The 18,450-nt window shown below is 47.2% G+C and overlaps 1 protein-coding gene across 1 annotated transcript in view; it reads left to right on the forward strand.

Moving 5' to 3' along the window:
* NPHP4 (nephrocystin 4) overlaps positions 1 to 18,450 on the forward strand; it is a 268,250-nt gene that overhangs the window by 25,644 nt on the left and 224,156 nt on the right. The window contains exon 3 of the mRNA XM_040326547.1: positions 1,340 to 1,492. Coding sequence (XP_040182481.1) covers positions 1,340 to 1,492 — 153 coding nt within the window. The remainder of the gene's footprint in view (positions 1 to 1,339; positions 1,493 to 18,450) is intronic.

Genomic DNA, 18,450 nt, shown 5'->3' on the forward strand with positions numbered 1-18,450 from the left:
GTGCTCTCCCTGCCCACCACTACCTGTGCTCTCCCTGCCCACCACTACCTGTGCTCTCCCTGCCCACCACTACCTGTGCTCTCCCTGCCCACCACTACCTGTGCTCTCCCTGCCCACCACTACCTGTGCTCTACCTGCCCACCACTACCTATGCTCTCCCTGCCCACCACTACCTGTGCTCTCCCTGCCCACCCCTTGCTGTGCTCTCCCTGCCCACCCCTTGCTGTGCTCTCCCTGCCCACCCCTTCCTGTGCTCTCCCTGCCCACCCCTTCCTGTGCTCTCCCTGCCCACCCTTTCCAGGGCTCTCCCTGCCCACCCCTTCCAGGGCTCTCCCTGCCCACCCCTTCCAGGGCTCTCCCTGCCCACCCCTTCCAGGGCTCTCCCTGCCCACCCCTTCTTGTGCACTCCCTGCCCACCACTACCTGTGCTCTCCCTGCCCACCACTACCTGTGCTCTCCCTGCCCACCACTACCTGTGCTCTCCCTGCCCACCACTACCTGTGCTCTCCCTGCCCACCACTACCTGTGCTCTACCTGCCCACCACTACCTATGCTCTCCCTGCCCACCACTACCTGTGCTCTCCTTGCCCACCCCTTCCTGTGCTCTCCCTGCCCACCACTACCTATGCTCTCCCTGCCCACCCTTTCCTGTGCTCTCCCTGCCCACCCCTTCCTGTGCTCTCCCTGCCCACCCCTTCCAGGGCTCTCCCTGCCCACCACTACCTGTGCTCTCCCTGCCCACCACTACCTGTGCTCTCCCTGCCCACCACTACCTGTGCTCTCCCTGCCCACCACTACCTGTGCTCTCCCTGCCCACCCTTTCCTGTGCTCAAATTCCCACCTGCCCTGCCCACCCTTTCCTGTGCTCAAATTCCCCCTCCTAGGACAAACCCCCCCAATCATCCCCACTAGAACAAATCTCCCCCCCCCCCCAATCCCCTTTTTCCCCCTGCCGACCCTTCTGACCTATCCCTTGTCTCGGCCCACTCCTAAGTCCTTTATGTTGGGTCGCCACTTGGGCTGACCAGTTGCCGAAACCAAGCAGCGTCTCGTCCTCCCACCAAACTGCCAGTGGATCCAAAAGAAAAAGACCTCCAACACAAGTGAAGCTTTATTAGCCTGAACAAGCAACACAAAGCCCCATCTGGAAGGAAGTCCCAGGCGGTGCTTTGTATTGCTTGTCAAGAATAATAAAGCTTTACCCGCATTGGATGTTTTTGGGTGCTGCCAGCATCTATCCTTTAGATTTATAGGTAGTAGGGAGGCCACCTGACCATTAAACTTAGGTCCATTAACCATTAGGTCCAATCCTAATGATTTGTTTCTTTTTCCTTCACAGGGACCCTCAGAGGGAAATGCCGACACTCAGTATCAGGTCCGACTTTCTCTGTTCGATTTACCTTACCACCATTTCTTTGGAAGGACTTGGAAAAGTTCGGAGAAGCCACTGAAAGCCTTCACGGGTCAGACATCAAAAGTTTTCTTCAATGAGGTGAGAGAATAGAAGGACAGAAGTTGTATGCAAACCAAAGATCACCAAAATGATAGCAGAGACCCTTCTTTAACCACTTACCGACCGCCCACTGTATATGTACGTCCTGTTTTTAAAGCTGGATATCTCGGTAACGGCAGCTTCTGCCACAACCGAGGTATCCATCTTTACAGTGGGTGGCCATGTAAACGATAACGGCGGTCTGCGCGGCGGATTCGCCGCGAGATTGCCGTTATCGGTGGCGGGAGAGGGGCCCCCCCCCTTCCGCCGCTCTTCCGCGCCCTCCGCCGCTTAACGGAGCCGTCGGTAGCGGCGGAGGAGATCGGATGCTGCCGCCTGGTGTGTGAGGACTTGAGTGAGGGAAAGATGGCCCCCACCCGTCCATATAGCTCTGCTGGGCGGAAGTGACGTCAAAACGTCAGTCCCGCCCAGCCTCTTAAAGAGACAATTTTTTTGTTGTCATTTTTTTAAATGACAAATTTTCCTTTTTTTTTTTTTTTTTCTTGCATTGAAGTCTGAATATGAGATGTGAGGTCTTTTTGACCCCCAGATCTCATATACAAGAGGACCTGTCATGCTTTTTTCTATTACAAGGGATGTTTACATTCCTTGTAATAGGAATAAAAGTGATAATTTTTTTTTAATTTCAGTGTAAAAAATAATAAAATCAATAAAAATACAAAAATTTTTTTTTTTTTTAAAGCGCCCCGTCCCGACGAGCTCGCGCGCAGAAGCGAACGCATACGCGAGTAGCGCCCGCATATGAAAACGGTATTCAAACCACACAAGTGAGGTATCACCGCGATCGTTAGAGCGAGAGCAATAATTATAGCCCTAGAGCTACTCTGTAGCTCAAAAAATGCAACCTATAGAATTTTTTAAACGTCGCCTATCGAGATTTTTAAGGGTAGAAGTTTGACGCCATGCCACGAGCGGGCGCAATTTTAAAGCGTGACATGTTGGGTATCATTTTACTCGGCGTAACTTTATCTTTCACAATGTATAAAAAAATTGGGCCAAATTTATTGTTGTCTTATTTTTTAATTCAAAAAAGTGAATTTTTTCCAAAAAAAGTGCGCTTGTAAGACCGCTGCGCAAATACGGTGTGACAAAAAGTAATGCGATGACCGCCATTTTATTCTCTAGGGTGTTAGAAAAAAAATATATATAATTTTTGGGGGTTTTAAGTAATTTTCTAGCAAAAAAAACTGTTTTAGTCTTGTAAATGCCGAATCTGAAAAACACCTTCGGTCTGGAAGTGGATAAGCATCATTAGGAGTGAGACCCTTCTGTAGGCACCATTGGGGGCTCAAGTCACCCTGCTCCTCCTCCTAGCAGGGACTTGGAGGCTCAGCTTACCTTGCTCCCCTTCCTAGCTGGGACCCAGCAGTTCAACTCCCCCCCTTTTCCCCATCTCAGCAGGGACTCAACAGCTCAGCTTCCCCTGCTTCCCCTCCTAGCTGGTACTCAGCAGCTCAGCTCACCTTGCTCCCCTTCCCAGCAGTGACTCTGCATTAGTGATTAGAAGGGTGAAAAGGTGCAAACAGACAGCATGAAGAAGGAGAGAGCTGATCTGCCCGAGAGAATGCCTTGGCCCACCTCAGTGATTTTGCTGTTAACTTTTGAGGATGAATTGCTCCCCAGTGACAGAGGCTAGTGGGTGATTTTTCAGACCACCATAGGAACAGATGGGGCAGCAGGTGATACCGCTTCTCTGCTGCAAGGTTGGAAAAGGTTAAACTCAGGTTGATAAAAGGAGGAAGGATGATGGGGGTTCTGATAGTAATGAGACTTTAAAGTGTGGAATATAACAATAAAGTACAATTTAGCTTTATAAAACATAACATTCAATTCTATCTGAGCTCGCCGTTCATCATTGTAAACACTAGAGGGCAGTCACGCTCCATGCATTGCAGTGTGGCTGGTATGGATGAATTGATGATATAGCATCACAATCATTGCATTGTCATTCTTCTAGCTATGTTTTCCATGTATGAGAGACATGTCAGAATTGACCTGGGGGGGGGGGGGGGGGGGGGGGGGGGGGTCAGGTAGTCCATCAGTGGTGGTGCAGCTATTTTCTTTTGTCTTTTAACCATCGTTGTTTAAATGACAATTGCGCGGTCGTGCTACACTGCACACAAACAGAATGGCCCAGATTCAAGAAGCAATTGCGCCCGTGTAACCATAAGTTACACGGCGCAATTGCTTACTTGCTCCGGTGTAACGAGTGCTCCTGATTCAGGAACCTCGTTACACCGGCTGCAGCCTAAAATCTGCGCGGCATAAGGCTCTTATGCATCGCAGATTTTAGTCTGCATTCTTGCGTGTGCCGCTAGGGGTGCGCTCCCATTGTGATCAGCGTGTAGTATGCAAATTGCATACTACCAACTGATTCACAAACTTGCGCGGGCCCCGCGCAAGCCAGGTACGGAGTTTCCGTACGGCAACTTTAGCGCAAGGCTGCCCTTTCTAATAGCAGGGGCAGCCAATGCTAAAGTATAGCCGCCGCTCCCGCGCCGTGAAATTTGAATTTCACGGCGTTTGCGTAAGTGATTCGTGAATGGCGCTGGACGCCATTCACGTTCACTTTGAAGCAAATGACGTCCTTGCGACGTCATTTGCCGCAATGCACGTCGGGAAAGTTTCCCGACGGAGCATGCGCTGTACGCTCGGCGCGGGAGCGCGCCTAATTAAAATGATTCCCGCCCCCGGCGGGATCATTTACATTGCGCGCGCTTGCGCCGGGCAATTTTGTCGGCGCGCCCTCGCAATTCACGGAGCTACTGCTCCGTGAATCGAGGGCAGCGCAAAATATTTGCGTGGGCGCAGGGCAAAATCGTTGCCCTGTGCCCGCGCAAATATAGCGCAATTCTACCTGAATCTGGGCCAATTTCTTTATCGTACATCACGGGACACAGAGTCTAGTCATTACTAAGTGGGTTATATTCCACCTTCAGGTGCTGGACACTGGTGTAATCAATTAGAACAGGAAGTCCCCTCCCTATATAACTCCTCCCATACTGGGAGCACCTCAGTTTTTTTCACCAGTGTCTAAGGTGTTGGTCACGAGTAAACATGTGCTCTGAGGAGCTCCACTGGAGGGATCCATGCTGGATTTAAAAAGCCTCTATCGAATCCGGATCCGTCCAAGGTGCTTCATAGCCAAAGTGGACGGTACCCGGGCCTCGGTAAGAAGAACTAGGTTTTGCCTATAATGCCTCTCTTCGGAGGGCTGGACCCTGGGTTCCAGTACTTTGTGCCTTACCAAGGACCAAATGTTTTCTGCTGCCAGGGTGCTTTATAGGTCCAGGGGTGTGGTGTTCCTGACCATGGACCCCGGTCCCTGAAGGTCTGAGACAATACCCACGGTGAGGGGTGAAGGCTGGGCCTCTTGCTTTGCAATACCCTGCAGCGTGGAAAGGTAAGCGGAGGTACCTACGGGACTTGGTCCGACAGTAGGTTCTCCATTGGGGATTATGGGTCTCGCCTATTTTTATGCTTCTATGCATGGGCAACTTAATCACTATGGCCCGGATTCTTACGTGCACGGATGCGCCGTCGTATCTCTGCGCCTAACTCTTAATACAAGATACGCCTGAATTTTGGCTTCATCCGACCGACGTAAGTCTCCTACGCCGTCGTATCTTGGGCGCATATTTACGCTGGCCGCAAGGGGCGCTTCCATTGATTTACGCGTCGAATATGTAAATGACCTAGATACGCCGATTCACGAACGTACTTACGCCCGTCGCAGTAATCTACGCCGTTTACGTAAGGCGTACGTCCGGCATAAAGTTATTCCACATAAAGCAGGGGTAAGTCATGTTAGGGTATGGACAAGGGAACAGCCGTCGTATTGTAAGTCGTACGTGAATGGGGCTGGGCGTAAGTTACGTTCACGTCGTAGGCATTGAGCCGTCGTATCTTAGGGAGTATATGCGACATTATTCTGAGCATGCGCCATTCGTTCGGCCATTCATTTGCATGGGGATCACGCTTAAAGCGGGAGTTCACCCATTAATCTATTTTTTCAAACAATCCCCTTAGCTTCATGCTCGTTTGGTCTAGGGCATGGGTCTTCAAACTACGGCCCTCCAGTTGTTCAGGAACTACAATTCCCATCATGCCTAGTCATGTCTGTGAATGTCAGTGTGTTACAAAGCCTCATGGGATGTGTAGTTCTACAACAGCTGGAGGGCCGTAGTTTGAGGATCCCTGGTCTAGGGGAATCGGCTAGTTGTTTTAAAATATGAGCAGTACTTACCCGTTTTCGAGATGCATCTTCTTCCGTCGCTTCCGGGTATGGGTCTTCGGGAGCGGGCGTTCCTTCTTGATTGACAGTCTTCCGAGAGGCTTCCGACAGTCGCATCCATCGCGTCACTAGTAGCCGAAAGAAGCCGAACGTCGGTGCGGCTCTATACTGCGCCTGCGCACCGACGCTCGGCTTCTTTCGGAAAATCGTGACGCGATGGATGCGACCGTCGGAAGCCTCTCGGAAGACTGTCAATCAAAATAGGAACGCCCAGTCCCGCAGCCCATACCCGGAAGCGGCGGAGAGGATGCATCTCGTAAACGGTAAGTACAGCTCATATTTTAAAACGACTAGCCGATTCCCCTAGAGAAAACGAGCATCCATCTAAGGGGAAAAAGTGTTATGTACGGGTGAACCTCCGCTTTAATTTAAATAGATCACGCCCCCTTCCTTCCTACTTTGAATTAGGCGGGCTAGGGGGCGAAGAAGGGGTTAAGTGTGTCCTAGGGAGTGATTCTAACTGTGGGGGGGGGGGCTGGGCTACTAGTGATACGACACTGATCACTGCTCCTGATGACAGGGAGCAGAAGATCAGTGTCCTGTCACAGGGCAGAACAGGGAGATGCCTTGTTAACATAAACATCTCCCAGTTCTGCAGCTCCGTGACCCGATCGCGGGACACCGGCAGACATCGAGTCTGTGGGTCCCGCGGGCACGGAGCACGCGGCAGGACATGAAAATCAAACCTGTGGCTTTGTGTGACTAAAAGGCAGGCTTGATCCACCCACTTGCTTGTGTATAAATTTGGGACAATTTTGAGGTTTTTGCCTCACCTGAAGACACCCCGGGGGCCCCCTGGTTGAAAAAAAAAAAAAAAAGACATTAAAATGTAAATTTACCAATTTTTTATTGTATGTTTATGAAAGTAGAATTATGGAGCTATACACATTTATTTTCCTTTTCCAGCTCTATATACTCGGATTAAACCAAGAGTCCTTTAGTAAAATCAATTGGCCAGAAGTGAAGATCTATCGATCGTCTCGCCGATTCGCTGACACACTTCTGACCAAGAGATCCCAAGCCTGCCCACCACGGCAAGGTAGACTCTTCTAGGGCAGGACCTACACTGACCACACTAATCTACCCTACTGGATGCTAGTCATCCTTCTTCTAATGTTGGGTGTATGTTTGTAGTACGGCCTCATCCTATAATCTGTGTGTGCCGTCTAACGCAGTGACGGGGAACCTCGGCACCCCAGATGTTTTGGAACTACATTTCCCATGATGCACCACTACACTGCAGAGTGCATGAGCATCATGGGAAATGTGGTGCAGCTGATTTTTTCTTTTGTGTTTTAACCACTTCAATACGGGGCACTTTCCCTTCTTCCTGCCCAGGCCAGTTTTCAGCATTCTGCGCTGTCGCTGTTTACATGACAATTGCGCGGTCATGTGACACTGCACACAAACAGAATTGTTATCATTTTGTTCCCACAAATAGAGATTTCTTTTGGTGGTATTTGATCACCTCTGCGTTTTTTATGTTTTGCAAAAAATATAAAAATAGACCGATTAGAATACCACCCTGCATCCACCCACTTCTAATGACGGCCATACATGCACCATTCTTCTTTTCTTTTTTTTTTTTGTTCAGCCCATGGATCAAACAGATTCCTCCATTCACATTGATCGATGTGGATGAAGAAATCTCTGCCAAGGAAAGTAAATAAAAATATATGCCGACGCATAGGGGCAATTCACCCCTAATGTCCACCTCTGCTTCGGCATATATGCTCTTTTTTTTGAACTGTGGTGGTGAAATCGCCTCCTACAGCGCTGGAGTCACGGATTTACATATTGTGAGAGCAAACACTGTTGCTGTCGGCATATATGCTCTTTTTTTTTTTTTTGTATTTTTTTTTTTTTTTACTGCAACCTGTGGGTTACATGAAAAAAGATAACCAATCAGATTCCTACATTCATATTGATCAATTGGTGGTATGCCCACCATTAGAATACCACCCTGCATCCACCCACTTCTAATGATGGCCATACATGCACCATTATTTTATTTTTTTCGGGCTGAACGGAAAATAAAAAGGATCAAATTGATTCCTCCATTCGCATTGATCAATGTGGACGATTTTATCTCTGCCAAGAAAAGTAAATAAAAATATATGCTGAAGCATAGGGGCAATCCGCCCCTAATGTCCACCCCCTGCCCCCATGCTTCGGCACATATGCTCTTTTTTTGAACTGTGGTGGTGAAATCACCTCCTACAGCGCTGGAGTCATGGATTTACATATTGTGAGAGCAAACACTGTTGCTGTCAGCATATATGCTGTTCTTTTTTTTTTAATGCAGCCTGTGGGTTACATGAAAAAAGATAACCAAACAGATTCCTCCATTCATATTGATCAATTGGTGGTATGCCCACCATTAGAATACCACCCTGCATCCACCCACTTCTAATGATGGCCATACATGCACCATTCTTTTTTTTTTTTTTTGTTCAGCCCATGGATCAAAGGGATTCCTCCATTCACATTGATCGATGTGGATGATTACATCTCTGCCAAGGAAAGTAAATAAAAATATATGCTGAAGCATAGGGGCAATCCGCCCCTAATGTCCACCCCTGCCCCCATGCTTCGGCATATATGCTCTTCTTTTTTTTTTTATGCAGCCTGTGGGTTACATGAAAAAAGAGAACAGATTCCTCCATTCATGTTGATCTGTGGTATGGTATTGGTCTGCCCACCATTAGAATACCGCCCTGCATCCACCCACTTCTAATGATGGCCATACATGCACCATTCCAAGAATTAAACCGATTCCTCCATTCATATTGATCAATGTGGACGATTTTATCTCTGCCAAAGAAAGTAAATAAAAATATATGCCGACGCATAGGGGCAATCCACCCCTAATGTCCACCCCTGCCCCTCTGCTTCGGCATATATGCTCTTTTTTTTGAACTGTGGTGGTGAATTCGCCTCCTACAGTGATGGAGTCACGGATTTACATATTGTGATATATGCTCTTCTTTTTTCTTTTTTTTTTTTAATGCAGCCTGTAGGTTACATGAAAAAAGATAACCAAACAGATTCCTCCATTCATATTGATCAATTGGTGGTATGCCCACCATTAGAATACCACCCTGCATCCACCCACTTCTAATGATGGCCATACATGCACCATTCTTTTTTTTTTTTTTTTCGGGCTGAACGGAAAATAAAAAGGATCAAATTGATTCCTCCATTCGCATTGATCAATGTGGACGATTTTATCTCTGCCAAGAAAAGTAAATAAAAATATATGCTGAAGCATAGGGGCAATCCGCCCCTAATGTCCACCCCCTGCCCCCATGCTTCGGCACATATGCTCTTTTTTTGAACTGTGGTGGTGAAATCGCCTCCTACAGCGCTGGAGTCACGGATTTACATATTGTGAGAGCAAACACTGTTGCTGTCGGCATATATGCTCTTCTTTTTTTTTTTTTTTTTTTCATGCAACCTGTGGGTTACATGAAAAAAGATAACCAAACAGATTCCTCCATTCATATTGATCAATTGGTGGTATGCCCACCATTAGAATACCACCCTGCATCCACCCACTTCTAATGATGGCCATACATGCACCATTCTTTTTTTGTTTTTTTTTCGGGCTGAACGGAAAATAAAAAGGATCAAATTGATTCCTCCATTCGCATTGATCAATAATAATAAAAAGGATCTCACTTACCCCCCCTGTTTCTCCCGCCCTGCCCTAGCTTACCCCCCCTACCACACCGCCCTACCCTCATTTACCCTCTACTCTTATTGGAAACATCTTGGAGTCCTCGGTGTCGGCGAAAGAATAGTTTGCGCCATCTTCTTTTTTTTAATTTAGAGTCACTGGTCTCGGTCACTGTTGGTGGAGACACCCCGGGGCCCTCAATGCCAGTGACTGAAGGGTTTGTGCTATCTATTTCTAGGCTTCCTGAATTGTAGTCACTGGTCTCAGTCATTGTTGGTGGAGACATCCCGGGGCCCTCAGTGCCAGTGACTGAATGGGTTGTGCTATCTATATCTAGGCTTCCTGAATTGTAGTCACTGGTCTCAGTCATTGTTGGTGGAGACCTATTGGGGCCCTCGGTGCCAGTGACTAAAGGGTTTCTGCTATCTATATCTAGGCTTCCCGAATTGTAGTCACTGGTCTCGGTTATTGTTGGTGGAGACATCCTGGGGCCCTCAGTGCCAGTGACTGAAGGGGTTGTGCTATCTATATCTAGGCTTCCCGAATTGTAGTCACTGGTCTCGGTTATTGTTGGTGGAGACATCCTGGGGCCCTCAGTGCCAGTGACTGAAGGGGTTGTACTATCTATATCTAGGCTAACTGTATTGGAGTCACTGGTCTCGGTTATTGTTGGTGGAGACATCCTGGGGCCCTCAGTGCCAGTGACTGAAGGGGTTGTACTATCTATATCTAGGCTAACTGTATTGGACCTATTGGGGCCCTCGGTGCCAGTGACTAAAGGGTTTCTGCTATCTATATCTAGGCTTCCCGAATTGTAGTCACTGGTCTCGGTTATTGTTGGTGGAGACATTCTGGGGCCCTCAGTGCCAGTGACTGAAGGGTTTCTGCTATCTATATCTAGGCTAACTGTATTGTAGTCACTGGTCTCGGTCATTGTTGGTGAAGACATCCTGGGGCTCTCAGTGCCAGTGACTGAATGGGTTGTACTATCTATATCTAGGCTAACTGTATTGTAGTCACTGGTCTCGGTCATTGTTGGAGACATCTTGGGGCCCTCAGTGCCTGAAGGGGTTGTGCTATCCGCTCTGCAACCGCCCAAGGTTGCTTTACAGATTTCCGTGGCTATAACAGACCCCGAGGAGGGTTTTATCACAACTACTTCGCAAAGTTCTTCCTCCTTGTCTTGTGTTTTCTTCTCTGTGAGTCTTTCTGCTATCACTAAAATTCCTTGTTCCAACCTCTTTAGCATGTCCCTCTCTTTTGGCCTGCCCCTGCAGAAACAAATTCTGTGGAGATAAAGAAAGAAATGTTATAAGAATAAGTCCATAAACCAGCATTTGCAGAATTCATATCTCAAGCCGCCTAAATCTGTGTTTGATAGAAAACAAATAGTCACACGCCATCACCCCATTTGTTACTGTTACCAGCAGCCTTGGTTTATTCACCCCTCCCCCATAGAACAAATGTTAGAGGTGCGTTAATCTCATTATGGGGGCTTGTGCTGCTAAACCCCGGGCAATGCACACAGAAAACCCACCGCCTCGGTCTGATCCACTGCCTGTCTGCAGGCAGGGAAAAGGTAAATATTAGGAGGTGGGAGCTCAGTGACAGTGGGTGATAACATGAAAACGTGTAATGTAGAAAATAGAGAATACATATGAAGAATGTAAAATTACTTACCCAGCGATGATGCATCCTATTGTACTGACGATGATCATTATTATAAGAAGTAGTCCAAGTACTAATAGACCATCTATCTTCATTTGAGAGACCATGTTGATTAATTTCACACCAAGACGGTTGAGTGAGGATCCTGAAGTATAGTTTCTGGTCTCAGTTGTCGTTGGGGAAGACATCCCGAATCCCTCGGTGGCAGTGACTGAAGGGGTTGTGCTATGTATATCTAGGCTTCCCAAACCATGGTCACTAGTCTCAGTCATTGGTGGAAGCATCCTGGAGCCTTCAGTGTCAGTGACTGACGGGGTTGTACCATCTTTGTCTAGGCTACCCGAATCGTAGTCACCAGTATCAGTCATTGGTGGAAGCATCCTGGAGCCCTTAGTGTCAGTGACTGAAGGGGTTGTGCTATGTATATCTAGGCTTCCCAAACCATGGTCACTAGTCTCAGTCATTGGTGGAAGCATCCTGGAGCCTTCAGTGTCAGTGACTGACGGGGTTGTACCATCTTTGTCTAGGCTTCCCGAATCGTAGTCACTAGTCTCAGTCATTGGTGGAAGCATCCTGGAGACCTCAGGGTCAGTGACTGAAGGGGTTGTGCTATGTATATCTAGGCTTCCCAAACCATGGTCACTAGTCTCAGTCATTGGTGGAAGCATCCTGGAGCCCTTAGTGTCAGTGACTGAAGGGGTTGTACCATCTTTGTCTAGGCTTCCTGAATCGTAGTCACCAGTATCAGTCATTGGTGGAAGCATCCTGGAGCCCTTAGTGTCAGTGACTGAAGGGGTTGTACTATCTTTGTCTAGGCTTCCCAAATCGTAGTCACTAGTCTCAGTCATTGGTGGAAGCATCCTGGAGCCTTCAGTGTCAGTGACTGAAGGGGTTGTACTATCTTTGTCTAGGCTTCCCGAATCGTAGTCACCAGTCTCAGTCATTGGTGGAAGCATCCTGGAGACCTCAGTGTCGGTGACTGAAGGGGTTGTGCTATGTATATCTAGGCTTCCCAAACCATGGTCACTAGTCTCAGTCATTGGTGGAAGCCACCTGGAGACCTCAGTGTCGACGACTGAAGGGGTTGTGCTATGTATATCTAGGCTTCCCAAACCATGGTCACTAGTCTCAGTCATTGGTGGAAGCCACCTGGAGACCTCAGTGTCGACGACTGAAGGGGTTGTGCTATGTATATCTAGGCTTCCCAAACCATGGTCACCAGTATCAGTCATTGGTGGAAGCATCCTGGAGCCCTTAGTGTCAGTGACTGAATGGGTTGTACTATCTTTGTCTAGGCTTCCCAAATCATAGTCACCAGTATCAGTCATTGGTGAAAGCATCCTGGAGCCCTTAGTGTCAGTGACTGAAGGGGTTGTACTATCTTTGTCTAGGCTTCCCGAATCGTAGTCACTAGCCTCAGTCATTGGTGGAAGCATCCTGGAGCCTTCAGTGTCAGTGACTGAATGGGTTGTACTATCTTTGTCTAGGCTTCCCAAACCATGGTCACTAGTCTCAGTCATTGGTGGAAGCATCCTGGAGCCTTCAGTGTCAGTGACTGAAGGGGTTGTACCATCTTTGTCTAGGCTTCCCGAATCGTAGTCACCAGTATCAGTCATTGGTGGAAGCATCCTGGAGCCCTTAGTGTCAGTGACTGAATGGGTCGCACTATCTGTATTTAGTCTTCTCGAATCGTAGTAAACATGGTCACTGGTCTTAGGTATTGTTGGTGGAGACATCCCAGCGGTCTCCTCAGTGCCAGTGACTGAATGGGTCGCACTATCTGTATTTAGTCTTCTCGAATCGTAGTAAACATGGTCACTGGTCTTAGTCATTGTTGGTGGAGACATCCCAGCGGTCTCCTCAGTGCCAGTAACTGAATGGGTCGCACTATCTGTATCTAGGCTTCCCGAATCAGAGTAAACATGGCCACTGGTCTTAGGTATTGTTGGTGGAGACATCCCAGCGGTCTCCTCAGTGCCAGTGACTGAATGGGTCGCACTATCTGTATCTAGGCTTCCCGAATCATAGTAAACATGGCCACTGGTCTTAGGTATTGTTGGTGGAGACATCCCAGCGGTCTCCTCAGTGCCAGTGACTGAATGGGTCGCACTATCTGTATCTAGGCTTCCCGAATCATAGTAAACATGGTCACTGGTCTTAGGTATTGTTGGTGGAGACATCCCAGCGGTCTCCTCAGTGCCAGTGACTGAATGGGTCGCACTATCTGTATCTAGGCTTCCCGAATCAGAGTAAACATGGCCACTGGTCTTAGGTATTGTTGGTGGAGACATCCCAGCGGTCTCCTCAGTGCCAGTGACTGAATGGGTCGCACTATCTGTATCTAGGCTTCCCAAATCGGAGTAAACATGGCCACTGGTCTTTGTCATTGATGGTGGAGACATCCTGGAACCCTCAGTGTCGGTGACTGATGGGGTCTCGCTTGGTTTTTGTAGGTCTTCATGTTGCTTGTTGACCGTCTCGGTATCGGCAGCCTCCAAAGTAGAATCTGATGAAACAAAAACAAAGGAAATTATCTTAAATGTTTAAATAATGAACAGTAGAGCTGAGCATTCATGACTATAAATCTACTACAAATTCAGGTCTTTTACATTTTTGGATAGAGCAGGGTGGGGTTAGAGCCGTACATTTCCTCTTACTTCCTGTACTGGGGACCAGGACCACAGAAACAGGAAGTGGTGAGAAACCTCCCCATTGGGGGCACACCAATAAAAACAAAATATCAGACTGAAAAAAAAATTGCTCTCTGTGTCTGAACTGAATAGATTTCCCCTCCCTTCCTCTGCCGAGGAACCGTCCACCATAGGAACATGGGGGATCGGAGGATCGAGTAAGTAAAACTGCTTTTCTCGTCCCTCCTAGACACAAATATCCAATTAACACCTCAGTGAGGAAGCAGCAAGGGAGGAATGTTACTTTTCCCGGAGTTGGGCGCTAGGATATAGTGTTCTTTGTAAACCTTGTTGCCTCCCCCTGCTTTGTCAACAGGATGAAAACAAACTCACCGCCGGCACAGCAGCCAAGAGTTTGTTTACACTGTCAGTGCCGCCTCCCGGCTGTACAGCTGCCCCACCACTGCTACATGGTGTTCATGTATCGGCTTTGTTATAGTAATACATTTAACCACTTGCTGACGGCCGTACGACTTTGTACGGCCGCAGCGCGGCTCCCAATCTCTAACAGGCCGTCTTTTTACGGCCGCCCCTTTGCACGTTCCCCGCGCGCGCTCCCGAGCGCGCAGCGGGGAACTGCTGTGCTGGCCGTGTCCCTTGGACACAGCCAGTCACAGATCGCCGTGAACGGCCAATCGGAGCGGCCGTTTCCTAGGCGATCTGTGCGGCCAATGAGAGATGATCTCATATGTTTACATATGAGATCATCTCTCATTCCCGGCTCTCGCAGACAGCGGTGCTGTCAGGGGAGAGAGGAGACGGATCTGTGTCTCTTGTACATAGAGACACCGATCGGTCACCCCCCCTCCCCCAGTCACCCCCCTTCCCCCACAGTTAGAACACTAATATTAGGGTACACATTTAACCCCTTCCTCACCCCCTAGTGTTAACCCCTTCCCTGCCAGTCACATTTATACAGTAATTAGTGCATATTTATAGCACTGATCGCAGTATAAATGTGAATGGCGCCAAAAATGTGTCAAAAGTGTCCGATGTGTCCACCATAACGTCGCAGTCCCAATAAAATAGCTTTATAAAACCTCCTCAGATTTGGAGTTCACCATAAATAATTGGCGCCAGAATCGCAGGGCAATACCCCACATGTGCAATTGTTTAATATGTACACATGTGCGCCTTACATGTACGTCTGTGTATATGAGGGGGGGGGGGGCCTTAAAAATGTTATTTATTTTTTAACAACCCTTATTTTGTAGGCGCTATAACTTTTGCGCAAACCAGTCGCTTATTGCGATTTTTTTTTTTTTTTTTTTTTTTTTACTAAAAAATATGTAGAATACGTATCGGCCTAGACTGAGGATAAAAAAAAAACGTAAAAAAAAAATTGAGCTATTTATTATAGCAACAAGTAAAAAATGTTTTTTTTTTTTCAAAATTGTCGCTCTATTTTTGTTTATAGCGCAAAAAATAAAAAACGCAGAGGTGATCAAATACCACCAAAAGAAACCTCTATTTGTGGGGAAAAAAGGACGTTCATTTTGTTTGGGAGCCACGTCGCACGACCGCGCAATTGTCAGTTAAAGCGACTCAGTGCCGAATCGCAAAAAGTCCTCTGGGCAGGAAGGGGTTTTAAGTGCCCAGTAAGGAAGTGGTTAAGTAACAAAAAAATGTAAAAAGTTGTTAAAAAATAAATAACATTTTTAAGGCCCCCCCCCCCTCATATACACAGACGTACATGTAAGGCGCACATGTGTACATATTAAACAATTGCCCATGTGGGGTATTGCCCTGCGATTCTGGCGCCAATTATTTATGGTGAACTCCAAATCTGAGGAGGTTTTATAAAGTGTTTGGAGTATCTATGGATCATTATGTGAGCCATGACAGATTTGGTATCCATTGACTTTTATATCAGACGGGGAAATGTCATTGTGTTGGAGTTTATTAAATCTGTTTTTTTTTTTTCTTTTTTGAATACTGAAAATTTAGATTTGTTAAACAATTGTACAAATATTCCGCAAATTAAAAGTATCAACTGCCACCATTTAGTGCAGGGGTTGACAAATTTGCTTGGAATCTAGGAGCCAGCTAAAAAAGTTAGGAGCCAGAAAACGCGCCCCGTCCCGACGAGCTTGCGCGCAGAAGCGAACACATACGTGAGCAGCGCCCGCATATGTAAACGGTGTTCAAACCACACATGTGAGGTATCGCCGCGATTGGTAGAGCGAGAGAAAAAATTCTAGCCCTAGACCTCCTCTGTAACTCAAAACATGCAACCTGTAGAATTTTTTTAAAGGTCGCCTATGGAGATTTTAAAGGGTAAAAGTTTGTCGGCATTCCACGAGCGGACGCAATTTTGAAGCGTGACATGTTGGGTATCAATTTACTCGGCGTAACATTATCTTTCATATTATTAAAAAAAATGGGGATAACTTTACTGTTGTCTTATTTTTTAATTAAAAAAAGTGTAATTTTTTCCCCAAAAAAGTGCGCTTGCAAGACCGCTGCGCAAATACGGCGTGACAGAAAGTATTGCAACGATCGCCATTTTATTCTCTAGGGTGTTAGGATAAAAAATATATATAATGTTTGGGGGTTCTAATTAGAGGGAAGAAGATGGCAGTGAAAATTGTGAAAAATTACATTAGAATTGCTGTTTAACTTGTAATGCTTAACTTGTAATACCAACGGCCACCACCAGATGGCGCCAGCTTACACATCTGGTGCTAATAACTTGTAATACCAACGGCTCACCACCAGATGGTGCCAGCCCCCCTTGCAAGCCAAGTTGCCAGGACCCTATTTCTAGTCGCCATGGCGACCTGGCGCCCGGGATTTGTCGAGCCCTGCCTATAGGTGTATAGTGTGATGATCCCTATAGGTGTATAGTGTGATGATCCCTATAGGTGTATAGTGTGATGGTCCCTATAGGTGTATAGTGTGATGGTCCCTATAGATGTAATGTAGTGTGATGGTCCCTATAGATGTATAGTGTGATGGTCCCTATAGGTGTATAGTGTGATGGTCCCTATAGATGTAATGTAGTGTGATGGTCCCTATAGATGTATAGTGTGATGGTCCCTATAGGTGTATAGTGTGATGGTCCCTTTAGGTGTATAGTGTGATGGTCCCTATAGATGTAATGTAGTGTGATGGTCCCTATAGATGTAATGTAGTGTGATGATCCCTATAGGTGTATAGTGTGATGGTCCCTATAGGTGTATAGTGTGATGGTCCCTATAGATGTAATGTAGTGTGATGGTCCCTATAGTGTGATGATCCCTATAGTGTGATGGTCCCTATAGGTGTATAGTGTGATGGTCCCTATAGGTGTACAGTGTGATGGTCCCTATAGATGTAATGTAGTGTGATGGTCCCTATAGTGTGATGATCCCTATAGTGTGATGGTCCCTATAGGTGTATAGTGTGATGGTCCCTATAGGTGTACAGTGTGATGGTCCCTATAGATGTAATGTAGTGTGATGGTCCCTATAGTGTGATGATCCCTATAGTGTGATGGTCCCTATAGGTGTATAGTGTGATGGTCCCTATAGGTGTATAGTGTGAGAAGTGGTACAATACATTGTAATGACCAGCCGTCTCCTGTGTTGATGATTTCTGGGTATAAGATTTGTGATTTGCATTGTGTGGGGGGAGAAAACTGGCAGGGAAAGGGTTAAAAAAAATGACCCAGCAGCCCACAAGTCCTCTGAGCTGGACCTGCCCACCCTGGTCCTCAGTAGACCCCCCCCCCCCAGCAGTAGACCCCCCCCCCCCCCAGCAGTAGACCCCCCCCCCAGCAGAAGACCCCCCCCCCCCCCATAGAATGATGAATAAACCAAAACCTGTAACACTTACCAGTCACGTGAATGATGACGCTCATGAATGGCTGACGTTGGACGTTGTCCTGGGTGAAGCGGACCTCGTACGTCCCGCTGTCACTTTGCAGGACGGGGTTGATGACCAAGGAGCAATCCTCTTCATCTGAGCTGGCCAGACCCACATGAAACCTTTCACTTTGGTGCTTGTGCAGGATGTCCTGATTATGTTGTAGGATAGGTGTTTGGTGCTTGTGCAGGATGTCCTGATTATGTTGTAGGATAGGTGTGTAGGGAGCGTCTCCTTCTTCCGGAATCATTCCCCACTCAATCCCAACACTGCTTGCACCAGAGAGATGATCGACGGTGAGCACACACGGGATCACCACTTTAGAGCCGGCCGTGGCATGCATACGGGTGTACAATGGCCGGGCGTGAGAATATTCTACACTAACTGCCAGAAGGCAGCAGAGAATCACAAGAGCTTTAAAAAGGCTCATTTTCCAAAATTTGTCACTAAAAAGAGAGAAATGTGACGAGGAAACTATCAATAAAAAATTTGTTTTCTTAGCTAATCAGAAAGATCGCTTAGTAAATCGAATGAGAAATCTCAGAACAGAACAGAGATGCGTTCTCTTCAGAAGCTGAGCTCAGACTGACACTCTTCCCTTCCCACGGCTATTTATTTCAAAAAGTGATGATGTCACAGTGGCAGTTGGTCTGTGAAAATGGTTTCTAGGCCCCCCCCCTTTTCCTCCATGGGATAACAGCAGCAGGGAAGTTTCAAGAGTCCCTTACAGGACAGAGGGGCTGGTGCTTTGGGGGGAACC

This window comes from Rana temporaria, chromosome 10 (genome assembly GCF_905171775.1).
Source record: "Rana temporaria chromosome 10, aRanTem1.1, whole genome shotgun sequence".
NCBI lineage: Eukaryota > Metazoa > Chordata > Amphibia > Anura > Ranidae > Rana > Rana temporaria.